Consider the following 15,611-nt stretch of genomic DNA (forward strand, 5'->3'; position numbering starts at 1 on the left):
AATACACCTTCACCAATTATGTCATAAAATTGACAAAGTTGTCATAGGCGACAGGCAGCTGCTTCACATACTCCTCCATTCAAGCATACATCTATCTAATAAGGGCATATAAGGCAATAAATGTGTGGGTAATACTAGATAAATCCAAGAGTAATTGGCTATTCGGGGCGCTTAGTGCCTCCTGGGACTTCCATCATAAGGCGTCAGTGGTGCAAGTTTGCAAATCAGCCACTTGGTCATCTGTGCACATATTCACAAAGTTTTATAAAGCAGATGTGTTGGCATCTGCAGATGCTTATTTTGGCCGCAAAGTTTTCCTGGCTGTTGTTCGGAGGATTTGTCCTCCTTTGAGGGTGTTTTTTTCAGGTGAGCTCCAGTTGTTCTCAGTTGAGCTCCATGTTACCTGGTTGGCTATGTTTAGCCTTTGGGAAGTTTGTTTTCTGCTGTTCCCACCCCTCATGTTTGACACTGCTTTGGGACGTCCCTACGGTCATGAAGATGAAGAGCTGTGTCCGTCAATGAACAAAAGAGAAAATGGAAATCTTGACTTACCATAAAATTTGTTTCTATGATGTTCATTGACGGACACAGCACCCGCCCCTCTTTGGAGTTGTTTTTTTTTTTCTTCTGACACTGCTTGTTACAAAACTGAATACATATAGCAGGAAGTGGGAGTATACCCCCAGGGACTGCCCCATAGGTGTACTCAAGCTTTTCTCTGCCTAGTGTCCTACTCCTGTAGGGGCAGCATAACCATACGGTCATGAAGATGAAGAGCTCTGTCCATCAATGAACATCAAAGAAATTGATTTTTTACGGTAAGTCAAAAATCCAGTTTTTTGTACTTGATACTTTTCTGTTATCTTTTTAAGGTCATTGAGAATCATCAGGCAAAGTTATAAATTACAATTCTAAATTGTATAGTTCTTTGCACTAACTTTTTTGAACTGACCCCTTTAGGTTCTCTATATATCATATATTTAATGTCTAGTGGCAAGAACTGTAGTAAACATGGAGCACAAAGCTGCTGACTGATGATGTCACACTGTTGGTGTTTTAAATAACCAAGCTGGCTGCTTAAATGGTGTTCCATGTTAGCCACAGTGTTCCTGAGTGGGGATGAGCTCTTTTGAAGCTTTCACTCGGTTTGCTGCAGGCCAAAGACACGAACAGGAGCACAAAGCACCACTGTTTCTCTGAATTTCTTAACGTGGGCAAGAGCTGTTACACAAAATTTAATGTTAGTGAATTTTCAAGGTTTATCATTACCTCTTGTGTTTTCTGCATTGCATTGAAGCATTCTTCTGATCTCTGTGTGGATCTAAAATTACTACATAACAAGATCCCACAAATATAAACGTTTCTTGTAAAAAAAAATGCTATTTATGGAGTTCCCTTGACTCTAACAGGCATGCACATAAGGAAGTCAAATAGAAGGCATCTGTGGCCACTTATTATCCTCAGCATCCCTTAGCTGACATTAGTGGGTTTAGGCATAGACACTGCATGATTCACACCTTTAACCCCAAGGAATCTTGAAGTGGGGGGAAACATAGAAACATAGAATGTGTCGGCAGATAAGAACCATTTGGCCCATCTAGTCTGCCCAATATATCTGAATCCTCTGAATAATCCCTGGCCCTATCTTATATGAAGGATAGCCTTATGCCTATCCCATGCATGCTTAAACTCCTTCACTGTATTTGCAGCTACCACTTCTGCAGGAAGGTTATTCCATGCATCCACTACTCTCTCAGTAAAGTAATACTTCCTCATATTACTTTTAAACCTTTGCCCCTCTAATTTAAAACTGTGTCCTCTTGTGGTAGTTTTTCTTCTTTTAAATACGCTCTCCTCCTTTACCGAGTTGATTCCCTTTATGTATTTAAAAGTTTCTATCATATCCCCTCTGTCTCTTCTTTCTTCCAAGCTATACATGTTAAGGTCCTTTAACCTTTCCTGGTAAGTTTTTTCCTGCAATCCATGTACTAGTTTAGTAGCTCTTCTCTGAACTCTCTCTAGAGTATCTATATCCTTCTGGAGATATGGCCTCCAGTACTGCGCACAATACTCCAAGTGAGGTCTCACCAGTGTTCTGTACAGCGGCATAAGCACTTCTCTCTTTCTACTGCTTATACCTCTCCCTATACATCCAAGCATTCTGCTGGCATTTCGTGCTGCTCTATTACATTGTCTTCCCACCTTTAAGTCTTCTGAAATAATTACTCCTAAATCCCTTTCCTCAGATACTGAGGTCAGCACTGTGTCAAATATTCTATATTCTGCCCTTGGGTTTTTATGTCCCAGGTGCATTATCTTGCACTTATCCACATTAAATTTCAGTTGCCATAGAAAAATGAATTTGTTTGTCTGGCTCTGGAAATTAGTTGATTTTTATATTAGCAGCCCTTACAGTACCAGACATTTAGAGCTGGTTCACACCAGCCACTGCACTGCAGTGCAGCGGCCGGTGTGTGGTGCGATCCAGCTGAACTCAGTACAGTGATGATGCACTGAGCTCATCGGATTGAACTATTTCCTTTTTTTTTTAAACAAACCTTATTGAGATGTCACACAAACATCTCATAAAGTTCATTTGATGGCTGCGTGATGCAAAGAAGTGGACTGCATGGAGAACATTGTGCTGAACTGGGCACATAGGACACAAGGCATTTGCATTTTGCCTTGTCCATACGGTGAGACTGTGCTGGAATACCCACCCAACAAAGTCCCACAGCATCTGGTGTGTACCAACGCTTAGATAAAATACAAACCGTTCTACCAATAAAAACTAGAAATTATGTTATTGTTGTCCAGCCTGGTTTTATTTAAGAGGAAGAGTCGAATGACGTTGTTCAGTATTCTTGCACCTTTCAATTGCAGCATGAATTTTGCCTTAAGCTAGCCAAACATGTTTAGATTTTCCTTGGACTGAACAAGATTTAATTCCCTCATCCACAATGAACAGTATGGATGGTGGAATCTCTTCTGCCAGCAGCCAGACGACCAGAATAGTGAATGCCTCTGATTGGATGCAGCCACTATTAGGTAGGTCGTGCCAACAGAGGCACCCATTAATCAAATTTTTGCCCATGCATAAGGAATCGGGTAAAATTAGAGCTGTGTGTGGCTAACATTAGAGTGCATTTGTGCCAGTAACCATATCGTTTATCAACTTTCTTGTGTTTGGTTCAATAAACCTCCCACAACCGTTGTTTCCTTCCTTCCCTTCATAATCCGATGGTTACATGTATATTTGATCCATGCTAGAAATGTCAACCCCCTACAAATCTCATGTTGGAAAGGAGGATGGTGGTGGAATATTTGCCCAGAAAAATACAGCTCTAGATAGACTAAAGGGCAGGCATTGGTGGCAACCAGCACTTCCCTAAACATAATTGCATTGGACTACTGTTTGTATTTGGGGCTGATGAAAGACATGGGAGATGCATTTCAGGTACTTTTGGTGCCTTCCAATCATGCAGAAAATGATAGGGATCGGTCAGGCCTTGCCTGCAGTATCTGCAGGTAACATAAAGAATATAGATGGTCGCCTGTTATGACTGGATTTGGAGGGAGATAAGTAATATCAAAGGTGCTTGAAAAGTGTAGAAAAGGTAGGGTTACTCTGTAAAATGTTAAATATACATTTTTTCCAGTATTGGAGAGAAGCAGAGGGCTGGGGACTAAAGATTTACGTCATACTAGAAACCCTCATTACATGATCCCGTGTGTCTCGTTAAAAAGGCTCTCAATATGTTAGCCCCCGTACTGTACTTTGCGTCCATACTAGAGCATAATTTATATGATTTCATCATTTGGCACACTTAGCTCAACTCTTAGAACATCATATTGAATTGTAAACGCCTTAGGTCACTGGAATGCGATGAGACCTCTGCTGACAATGAAAGTAAGCGCACAAGTTGCCTTGTTTGAGGCATAATTATAACTTGGCATACTATGCTCTGATGCACACTGCAAAGAATGATAGTAGTTAAAGGATCACAAATATAAATCAGTATTGTATACCTATATATACTGTATACTGGTACATAAATAAAGCCAAATGCCACAGAGAAAATGTGCCCTAAAGTTACCAATGCCATTCTTGTTATCACATCTAACAGTACAGTACATGTGCATAGAGACATGTACTTTTATAAGCTTCTTTGTGCTCCTTCTTTTATTTCACAGCTCTCTAGCTGTCCCTAGGTAGCAGCTGTAAAAACAGAGCAGACTTTCTGTACACAGAATTGTAGCAAAGGTAATTTTTTGCACAGATACCTTGCCATCATCTCTTCTTTCCTTGAAATCATTCAGTAGAAAAAACATAATTTGGAAAGAGATGGATCATGACATTGTATCCAAGCAGAATTTTGAAGATATTTTGGATCTAGGTTCTGAATAATTATTGCACAGAGTTTCATATTAGTTGTCCAGGGATTGCTAGACTGCGATATAAAAAAGGATCAATAAAGAGCTTAGAACATCCTCCACACACAAGTACTGTTCGATGAGATGGTGAGAGTAATAGCATCAGTCACTTGAAAGTAATTGTTCAGCCTAGAGCTACCTTGCAGTAGAGGAAACCAGCTTTTACATGTCAAAGTATATGTGAACCCTTACCTTGTAAACAGCCCATAGAGTTGAAAATAGAAATAAAAGGCAAAACTTATGTGTGTGTATGTATGCGATATACACTGCTCAAAAGAATTAAAGGAACACTTTTTAATCAGAGCATAGCATTAAGTCAATTAAACTCCTGTGATACAGGGCCATCTTACCGATTGGGCGTGCTGGGCAGTTGCCCGGGGGCCCCACTTGCCCGGAGGGCCCCACCTGCACAGCGACCCAGCCCCAGCCAAGCATTAGTCCCAATTCCCATGTGCATCTTGCCGCTGAACTTAGCAGGTGGCAAGCACCTGTCGGCCCTGCGCTGCTGTCAGGCCACTTGGGCCGTGGAGGGGGAGTCCACAACTGCAGGAATGCCTGTCTGCCTCCACGGGAACAGGCACACACAGGACAGTCGAGTCTGAATCCCGTCCGTGTGTGTGTTCACCGGACCCAGCTGCCGAACTTGGAAGCTGTCATTAGCCTTGCTCTGCTGTACCAATAAATATCGCCTTATCGATAATTTGCATTTTTTTTCTCGTGGGTGATTGTGTAGGCAGGACCCCAGTGCACTGCATTGCCGTGGCCCATTAATGCTCTTAAGATGGAACTGCTGGGATATTGATCTGGTCAGTTAAGTAGCAGAGGGGGTTGTTAATTAGTTTCAGCTGCTTTGGTGTTGATTAAATTAACAACAGGTGCACCAGATGGGCAACAATGAGACAACCTCAAAAACAGGAATGATTTTATAGGTAGAGGGCACTGACATTTATTTTTTATTGGTTGACGGACACAGCTCCTGATTCTTCTTAACCATTGGGTTATACTGCCCCCTACTGGAGTAGGACACTAGGCAGGAAAAAGCTTGAATACACCTATGGGCAGTCCTAGGGAGTATACACCCATTCTCCGCTTTTGGCACTGAGTTTTTTTCTGCCTAGTCCGGAGAAAGGACCTAGTTCCTTGTTGGGATCTCTGGTCTTGGCAATTTTTTCTTTTTAAATTGAATTTTTTTCCTCCTTTTATTTTGTTCCTGTAATCTACAATCAAGTGCTGGACTGGGCGACAAACTGGATAATCTAAATCCTTAGGGTCCCCCCAGTCTGGCCAGTGAGCGCATGCGATTACAGCTCCACGCTCAGTCACGACATAGCCCCACTGGACAGAGGCTGGCCTGCGAGTTAAACCTCTCGCGAGGGTGCATATGAACTGGTTTCGGCCTGAGTCGCAGTGTTTCCTCCCGGTCGACAGCACCCACATTACAATGGAGAGGTGTCCTGTCTGGAGCGATGCCACCCTGTTCCTGGTGTGGTAACTGTCCCCTCTCCACCCCTGGAGGGTTTTGGGGTGGACATGGGCCCCTCCCTGGGACAGTGGGACCCCCGGGTTCCCCTCCCTTCCCCTCTAAAATTTCGGTGGTCACTGTGGGTCTTTCGCCCCCCCTCCCTGGGAAAGGTTATGAGCTGGCTGTTGCCACATGCTCTTAAGGGGGCTGGTTGAAGTTGCTGCTGACTGGGTTTTCCTGGTGCACAACGGGGGGGTTGAGCAGAGTTTTCTGCCATCCTGGGGGTTAGTGACTAGGGCAGGGATGTCCTCTTGGCTCCCTGCGGCAGTTGTTGGGCTGGGGGAGCGGATGGTTTACCATCTGTGGGTATGCGCCTCACACAGCCGGATCTAGCCAAAAATTTAGGTCACTGCTTTGCAGCCTACTCGATGGAAACTTTGTGAGGCGGCCCCTGTGAGGGTGGCTTAGACCACTGCCTCCCATTTGGGCATCTGCCTTCCCCTCCGCTGCCCCTGGGTGGTCGACTCCACTGGGGCTCGCGTCCAAGCAGCTGGATGCCTAAAAAAATTTAGGCCGCAGCCTGTGGTCGAGTAGGGCGCCCCTGTTGGGGGTTGGCCCCAGTGCGTTTAGCTGAAGCCCCTGCTCTTCCTTTGGGCATCTGCCGGGCTGGGGATCTGTACACTTGCAGCTGGGCCTCCACAAAAATTTAGGCCGTAGCTTGTGGGCTGCTAGGCCATTTGGTCAGCTTGGAGCCTCCCTTTGAAGGGTTGTCGCATTGGGGGCGCTTCATTTGTGAATGACAGCCTTACCGCCATTATTTTGTGGTGCACCTGCTCCTTTTAGCGATGCGGGACCATCAGCGTACCCTGCCTGCGCGTCCTGGTGGGCACCTCCTTTTAAAGGGGGCTATTTCCAATTATTCCCTCTATGGAGGGCTCGGAGAGTGACCCCCTTGTTTTTTGCGGGGTCCTGTAGGTGGTCCATTTGTAGGACCTTGGTCGGCGTCTCCTTTGCGGGATCGCAGTGGCAACCTTCCCTGATTGTTATGTTTTCAGGGTGAGCTTGGTATATAGCAACCCTACTGGGTCTGCGTCCACGCACCCTGAGTGCTCAGAGACTGAGAATGATTCCTCTGCTCCTCTTGCTGCTCATGGTGTATACACTGTTTGTGTCAGTGTGTGACACTTTGAAAATGGAGGTTGCGGCCGATGCTGCGTCGGAGGCGCCGGTCCCTTTTGGCACCCACAGGCCCTCCAAAGCGGCGAGGGTGTTCCCTGTTCACTTTGACAACATTTCCACAAAACCAGTATTAATTTTGGCAGCAAATTTTGATTCAGTTTTAGTTATAGTCGTTTGACTAAAACACTACTTTAGTTTTAGTCGTATTTTAGTCTTTTTACTAAAATGCCATTTTAGTTTTAGTCATATTTTAGTCATCTGAATTGTTTTAATTTTAGTCATATTTTTGTCGGCTAAAATCTACAGTACATTTTAGTCGACTAAATTCTCATACATTTTAGTGAACTACAAATCGAATAGGTTTAGGTAAATGATATACTCCTGAAGTAAAAATCTAATAATATGATATTATTTCTGATATTAACTACAGACACAGATTTTAGCCTTGTGATATATAACGTCTTTATAAATAAAACCAGGTTTCATAAACAAACAAAAATATTGCTTTTTGACAAACAGAAATGCAACTTTAAAAAACAAAACCCCAAAAAACTGTAATCTCTATTGGCTGTAATGTCATTGCACATATTACCTGAATATATTACCAGCATTAAATATTAAGAAAAAATATCAGAAAAGCATTTTTTGTATTTTTTTTCTTTTAGCAGCTTAGTAAATGCCCCTTACTTATGCTTATGCGGTGGTGTAATACATGTTTAACCACTTACGGACCGAGCCCATTTCTGACACTTGTTGTTTACAAGTTAAAATCAGTATTTTTTGCTAGAAAATTACTTAGAACCACCAAACATTATATATATTTTTTAGCAAAGACTCTGAAGAACAAAATGGCGGTCATTGCAATATTTTTTGTCACGCGGTATTTGTGCAGTGGTCTTTCAAACGCCATTTTTTTGGAAAGATTATATTTCACTGCATTTAAAAAAACTAAACAGTAAAGTTAGCCCATTTTTTTGTATATTTTAAATGATGATGTCACCCCGAGTAAATACATACCTAACACGTTATGGTTTAAAATTGCGCACACCCGTGAAATTAGCGACAAACTATGGTCAATAAAAATCTCCATAGGCAACTTTTATTGCTGTCACAAGCAAACACATGTAAACATCCCTTGTGACAGCAATAGGCAGTGACAGGTACTCTTTATGGAGGGATCGGAGGTCTAAGACCCCAAACCCCTCCACTGCACTTTAATGTATTCAAAATGCCGAAAACTGCATTTTTTTAAAACAGTCACTTTTTAAATTCAGCGCCTTTAGCAGCTGAGTTACCCAGACATAACGTCATTGATGCCGCCTCTAGGTTACGTCATCGGAGACCCAATCAAAGCCGCATACGGCTTTGATCGGGACTCCAACCAGCTGGTGGCCAGAGCCGCGGGAGGGGGGGCATCCCTTCCCGCTCGCTGGGGTAACGATCAAGCGGCTCCTGAGCCACATCGGTCGCTACTGCCTGAAAACTGACCGCCGGCTCTAAAAAATGGTACTGGGATGATTCCTCTAGCTCCAGGCATCACCCAGGAACAACCACTTATTGCAGCCAACGTAGGGCTACGTCGATTTGCAGTAAGTGGTTAAACTTTAATGTGCTATTATTACAGGGTCTGGATGGAATTGTGTTGCCGATTTAGAAATGGCCAGCAGAGTAGTATTAATTTTGATGTCAATTTTTTATTTAGTTTTAGTTAAGTTATAGTCTTATGACTAAAATGCCATTTTAGTTTTAGTTGAATTTTAGTCTTATGACTAATTATGCCATTTTAGTTTTAGTCACATTTTAGTCATCTGAATTGTTTTGATTTTAGTCGTATTTTAGTCGACTAAAATTGTGTTAATTTAGTTGACTAAAACATTTTAGTCAACGAAATTAACACTGCACAAAACAGTGGTATTGTCCAAAACACAGTGGTTCCTAGGCTCTTTTTGCTTGCGGTGTCCTTCTGAGTATAACTGCAAGGTGGACCCACTATCTCACAAAATTGAGTACACCCCTCACATTTTTGTAAATATTTTATTATATCTTTTCATATGAAAACACTGAAGAAATTACACTTTGCTACAATGTAAAGTAGTGAGTGTACAGCTTGTATAACAGTGTAAATTTGCTCAACTCAACACACAGCCATTAATGTTTAAACCGCTGGCAACAAAAGTGAGTACACCCCTAAGTGACAATGTCCAAATTGGGCCCAGTGAGCCATTTTCCCTGCCCAATGTCATGTGAATAGTTAGTGTTACAAGGTCTTAGGTGTGAATGGAGAGCAGGTGTGATTAATTTGGTGTTATCGCTCTCACTCTCTCATACTGGTCACTGGAAGTTCAAAATGGCACCTCATGGCAAAGAACTCTCTGAGGATCTGAAAAAAGAATTGTTGCTCTACATAAAGATGGCCTAGGCTATAAGAAGATTAGCAAGACCCTTAAACTGAGCTGTAGCACGGTGGCCAAGACCATATAGCAGTTTAACAGGACAGGTTCCACTCAGAATAGGCCTTGGTTGGCCAAAGAAGTTGAGTGCACGTGCTCAGCGTCATATCTAGAATTTATCTTTGGAAAATAGACATATGAGTGCTGCCTAGCTTTGCTGCAGAGGTTGAAAGGGTGGGGGGTCAGCCTGTCAGTGCTCAGACCATACGCCGCACACTGCATCAAATTGGTCTGTCCCAGAAGGAAGCCTCTTCTAAAGATGATGTACAAGAAAGCCTGCAAACAGTTTTTTGAAGACAAGCAGACTAAGGACATAGATTACTGGAACCATGATCTGTGGCCTGATGAGACAAAGATAAACCTATTTGGTTCAGATAGTGTCAAGCGTGCGTGGCGGCAACTAGGTGAGGAGTACAAAGACAAGTATGTCTCACCTTCAGTCAAGCATGGTGGTGGGAGTGTCATGGTATGTGGCTGCATGAGTGCTGCCAGCACTGGGGAGCTACAGTTCATTGAGGGAACCATGAATGCCAACATATACTGTGACATGCTGAAGCAGAGCATGATCCCCTCTCTTCGGAGACTGGGCCGCAGGGCAGTATTCCAACATAATAACGGCCCCAAACACACCTCCAAGATGACCACTGCCTTGCTAAAGAAGCTGAGCGGAAAGGTGATTGGCTGGCCAAGTATATCTCCAGACCTAAACTCTATTGAGCATCTGTGGGGCATCCTTAAACGGAAGGTGGAAGAGCGCAAGGCCTCTAACATCCACCAGCTCCTTGATGTCATCATGGCGGAGTGGAAGAGGACTCTAGTGGCAACCTGTGAAGTTCTAGTGAACTCCATGCCCAAGAGGGTTAAGGCAGTGCTGGAAAATAATGGTGGCCACACAAAATATTAACACTTTGGGCACAATTTGGCCATTTCTACTTTAAGGTGTACTCACTTTTGTTGCCAGCGGTTTAAACATTAGTGGCTGTGTGTTGAGTTATTTTGAGGGGACAGCAAGTTTACACTGTTATACAAGCTGTACACTCACTACTATACATTATAGCAAAGTGAAAAGATATAATAAAATATTTACAAAAATGTGAGGGGTGTACTCACTTTTGTGAGATACTGTATGTATTATATATAACCTTTTTTATTGTGATCATGACATTTTCTGAGTTGCATAAGGGGCTTAGAGAGCTGGGGGTGGAGACTGCAGGGGGGCGTGTCAGCAGGAGGCATAGAAAAAGCAGCATGCTGATCTTCCCAATGACTAGCTATTCAGGAGGGGGTGTGTTTCAGCACAAGTCTGACCACTGAAGTACAGGCAGGCTGTGCTCCCAAGTAGAATGCAACCCTGAATGATTGATTTTGATCAAAATAATACTTAACATTCTTTGATGTGTGTGTTCATGTATCCGGAAGTATAAAGACCCTGTTAAGAATGTCATCCTGTGTCGTTTTTCCAATTCCTAATTATATATGAAGGTTGAGCAGTTTGTTAATAGTTTGATTCTTAGGAACCAGCTACGCAGATCTGTTTTCAATAACTTGAGTCTGGCTTTCCTACTATGCTAGCTTTTCCAAAGCGATTCTGGATGATTGAAGCAAATACTTTATATATACAAGGATAAACATGAAACTGCACATTCTGATGCTGCACTAAGCTTTTAAAGGTCTGGTTTGGTTGAGTGTAAGAGCTACCATAGTTAAGTTATATGTAAACCCTCACCTTGTAAAACAACCCATTCAGTTTAAAATAGAAATGAAAGGCAAAACATTTGTGTATATATACATATATAAAAACATATATATACATATATAAAATGTAAATGTAAGGGTCACATAATCTCTGCTGCATAAAGAGTTCAGAGAGCTAGGAGAGGAGAAACAGCACCACTCTGGTCTTCCCCCTGAATGACTGTGTAGGTGTCAGCACAAGTCTTAGACTTCATGCACACTAGCGTTTTTTATAAGCTCAAAAAAATGCTAGAAAAAAACGTTGGATGAAAAACTCTGATAATAGTGTTTTTGTGCTGGCTTGTAGTATTATTTTGGTAGCTTTAGAAGTGTTTAGGAGAGTTAGTGTTTTATTTGCGTTTTTACAGTACACAAAGAAAAAAAAAACGCCTGAAAATAGTTGTTAGGAGCGTCTCGATCTGTCACCGACCAATCATACTGGGCCGGTCCTGGTACCATGTGATCACTGTGACCAATCACAGCGATCACATTACAGTTGTAGACAATGAATGGCTTTAATTCATAGCCATTCGTTGTGTACTATTGTGATGATCTCTGTGATTGATCACAGTGCTCACATGGTATAGACAGGGCCAATCACAGTGCATCTGTACCTTGTGATAGCTGTGGACAATCACAGCTATCACAATAGTATACAATAAATCCCTGTAAATGAATAGATGCCATTCATAAAAATGATTGCTTATAACAGTGAACATCACTGTTATAACCAATCATAGTGTAAAAATAAAAAATCCTGATCCTTTCTGCAGAGTAGTACAGTGTCACTAAGGTCACCTTGATAACATTGCACTTACTTGGTCACAGTATGTAAAAAAAAAATTGCAAAAAAAATTGCAAAAAAAATTAAAAAATGTCAGTATCCCTGATCATTCATTCATATGATGATTGTGTACTGCTCTGGTAACAGTATGCAAAAAAAAAAAAAATATTTATTAATCTTTCAAAAATTTGTGACAAAAGAATACATTTTCATTACTAAATACCTTGGACTGTCTGCTTTCCAAAAAGGTATCATTTAGGGGATATTTGTATTGCCCTGACATTTTAGTGCCTCAAGAAATGATCGGCAGTCAGTACATCAAGATTGTTATATTTTAAAATATATATATATATATACCATAGTTTGTAGACTGTATAACTAAATAGACTAAATATTATACACTGATTTGGGTTATTTTTTACAAAAGAAACGTAGCTGAATGCATTTGGCCTAAATTTATGAAGGAAGATTATTTATTTGCAACATTTTATAACAGAAATTAGGAAAAATTTGTTTTTCTTTTTCAACATTTTGGTCTTTTTTTTATTTATTTAGCAAACAATAAAAAAAAAAAAACCCAGTGGTAATTAAATATCACCAAAAAAAAGCTCTATCTGTCTCAAAAAATGAATAAACATTTCATTTGGGTTCAGTGTTGTGTGACAGCGCTGAGTAATTGTCATTCAAAGTGTGACAGCGCTGAAAGCTGAAAATTGGCTTTGGCAGGAAGGCCGTGAAAGTGTCCGGTATTGAAGTGGTTAAATAAAAAGTCAATCTAAAAAAGCCAAAGGGGCCATTCTTTTGAAATATGCATTCAAGAGTCTTTATAAATTGAAAAAAAAAAAGGGCCACAGCCTATCTTCCTTTTTAGTTGCAGTATGCTTTGATGATGTCTTGGATGATCCTGATATAGATGGGCAGCCGTATATATAAATTTTCATTGCATCTTCTTTTCTGTTTTCAGGCTGGTGGTTTGTTAGCACAGCCGAAGAGCAAGGCTGGGTCCCTGCCACCTATCTAGACTGCCAGAGTGGGTCTAAAGACGATTCTGAAATCCACACATCTAAATCTGGTGATGGTAAGTATATTCTGTTCTGTTGCATTTATAGCATTTGATTGTGGTTGCCTTTCCCATGTTCAAATAAGTCCTTATTCCTTGCAGCCAATTTCCAGCAGAGTGTTTACTCATGTATATTCATTCACCAATAGATAAACACTACGTGGTGTTTACATATTGTTGCAAACCTGCTATGAACAAAGTTTATGCTCTTTAAAGTCAAGTGACTGTAAAGTCCCGTTTTTTTTTTCTTTTAAAATAACAAACATGTTATACTTACCTTCTCTGGGCAGTGGTTTTGCACAGAGCAGGACAGATACTCCTCTTCTTGGGTCCCTGGATGGAGCTTCTGGCCCATTCCTCCTGCTGAGTGCCCCCACAGCAAGCAGCTTGATATTGGGGCACTCGAGCCAAGCCGCAGCTCCTTGTATTTATTCAGACATGGAGCTTCTGTCAGCCCCACCCCCTCTCTCTCCTTAATTGGCTAACTGAGTTTGATTGACAGCAGCCGAAGCCAATGGCACCGCTGCTGTGTCCCAGCCAATCAGGAGAGAGAGTCCCGGACAGCTTAGGCACTTGTGGACATAGCTGCATAGAAAGGGGTCTCAGGTAGGTATTAGAGAGGCTGAGGGGGGCTGCTGCACACAGAAGGCTTTTATCTTAATGCATAGAATGCATTAAGATAAAAAAAACCTTCTGACTTTACAACCCCTTTAATGCCAGTTTAAACTGTGTTTAAACTCTGCCCCTCCCAGCTTTAATCTTTGAGAATTACATTTTCTTTTGAAGTACGGTAATTTAACATAAGCAGTACTAAACAGTTTACAGCTGAACATCACAATACACAACACTGCCGTGTTACTGAATGACTCAATAAATCTGAGCCTTAATTTCTTTCTTTCTTTCTTTCTTGCTTTTTTTTTATATATATATACATTTTTGATATTGGTGTTTTTAAGGATATGGGGTGTGTATCATTTCTAGAACATAGCAATATATAATTTTTATAATATAACAGTGCTTAGAACAAAACCATTTTCATTGTATTGTCATTATTACAGCATTCGTTAAAAAAAAAAAAAATTGCAGCCTGTCTTCATTTGTTTTCTTTCTTGGCAGACTGTAGGTCTTGTTTCAGTGACTCATTAGAACGCTGAGATATTGTCTGGGCAATGTTACTTTTGCTCATCTCTTTTTAGTATGATTTCTGGAAGGCCATACATTCATGCCGTTGTGATTGTTTAACTGGGATTTGTATGAATATGAACAAAATTAAAATCCAGAAAAACACATTTCAAAAAAGTTATAAATTGATTTGCATTTTAAATGAATAAAATAAGTATTTGACCCCTTCGCAAAACATGCCTTAGTACTTGGTGACAAAACTGTTGTTGGCAGAGAGGTCAGACGTTTCTTGTAGTTGGCCACCAGATTTGCACACATCTCAGGAGGGATTTTGTCACACTCCTCTTTGCAGATCTTCTCCAAGTCATTAAGGTTTCGAGGCTGAGGTTTGGTAACTCGAACCTTCAACTCCCTCCACATATTTTCTGTGGGATTAAGGTCTGGAGATCCACTCCAGGACCCTAATGTGCTTCTTCTTAAGCCACTCCTTTGTTGCCTTGGCTGTGTGTTTTGGGTCATTGTCATGCTGGAATACCCATCCATGATCCATTTTAATGCCCTGGCTGAGGGAAGGAGGTTCTCCCCCAAGATATGACGGTACATGGCCCTGTCCATCGTCCCTTTGATGTGGTGAAGTTGTCCTATCCCATTAGCAGAAAGACATCCCCAAAGCCAAAGGCTTTGGTGTTCTTGGGGTAAACACTTTCACCCAATTCTCCTCTGAATCATTCAGATGTTCATGAGCAAACTTCAGACGAGCCTGTACATGTGCTTTCTTGAGCAGGGGGACCTTGCAGGTGCTGCAGGATGACCTTGAGGGTGCTGCAGGATTTCAGTCCTTCACAGCGTAGTGTGTTACCAGTTGTTTTATTGGTGACTATTGTCCTAGCTGCCTTGAGTTCATTAATAAGATTCTCCCGTGTAGTTCTGGGCTGATTCTTCACTGTTCTCATGATCATTGAAACTCCATGGGGTGAGATCTTGCATGGAGCCCCAGACCAAGAGAGATTGACAGTTATTTTGTGTTTCTTCAATTTGCAAATAATTGCACCAACTGTTGTTACCCTCTCACCAAGCTTCTTGGTGATGGCCTTGTAGCCCATTCCAACTGTGTGTAGGTCTACAATCTTGTTCCTGTCCTCCTTGGATAACTCTTTGGTCTTGGCCATGGTGGAGAGATTGGAATCTGATTGATTGATTTATTGATTGCTTCTGTGGACAGGTGTCTTTTATACCGATAAGAAGCTGAGGTTAGGAGCACTCTCTCCCCTTTCACACATACGGTCCGTTCAGTTCATCAGTTCAGTCACATCAAAATGTATCTGTTTTTCATCCGTTTTTTCATCCATTTTTTTTACATCCACTACCAATGCAAAAACGGATAAA

At 41.5% G+C, this 15,611-nt stretch overlaps 1 protein-coding gene across 4 annotated transcripts in view; it reads left to right on the top strand.

Annotated features, from left to right (window-relative positions):
• The window catches only part of SH3PXD2A (SH3 and PX domains 2A), a 187,967-nt gene that overhangs the window by 117,413 nt on the left and 54,943 nt on the right, over nt 1-15,611 (top strand). For all 4 annotated transcript variants that reach the window (XM_082267964.1, XM_082267965.1, XM_082267967.1 and 1 more), the window contains one exon: nt 13,008-13,121. In XM_082267964.1, the coding sequence (XP_082124090.1) occupies nt 13,008-13,121 (114 nt within the window). The remainder of the gene's footprint in view (nt 1-13,007; nt 13,122-15,611) is intronic.

This window comes from Pelophylax lessonae (assembly GCF_965119305.1).
Source record: "Pelophylax lessonae genome assembly, chromosome: 9".
NCBI classification, from domain to species: domain Eukaryota; kingdom Metazoa; phylum Chordata; class Amphibia; order Anura; family Ranidae; genus Pelophylax; species Pelophylax lessonae.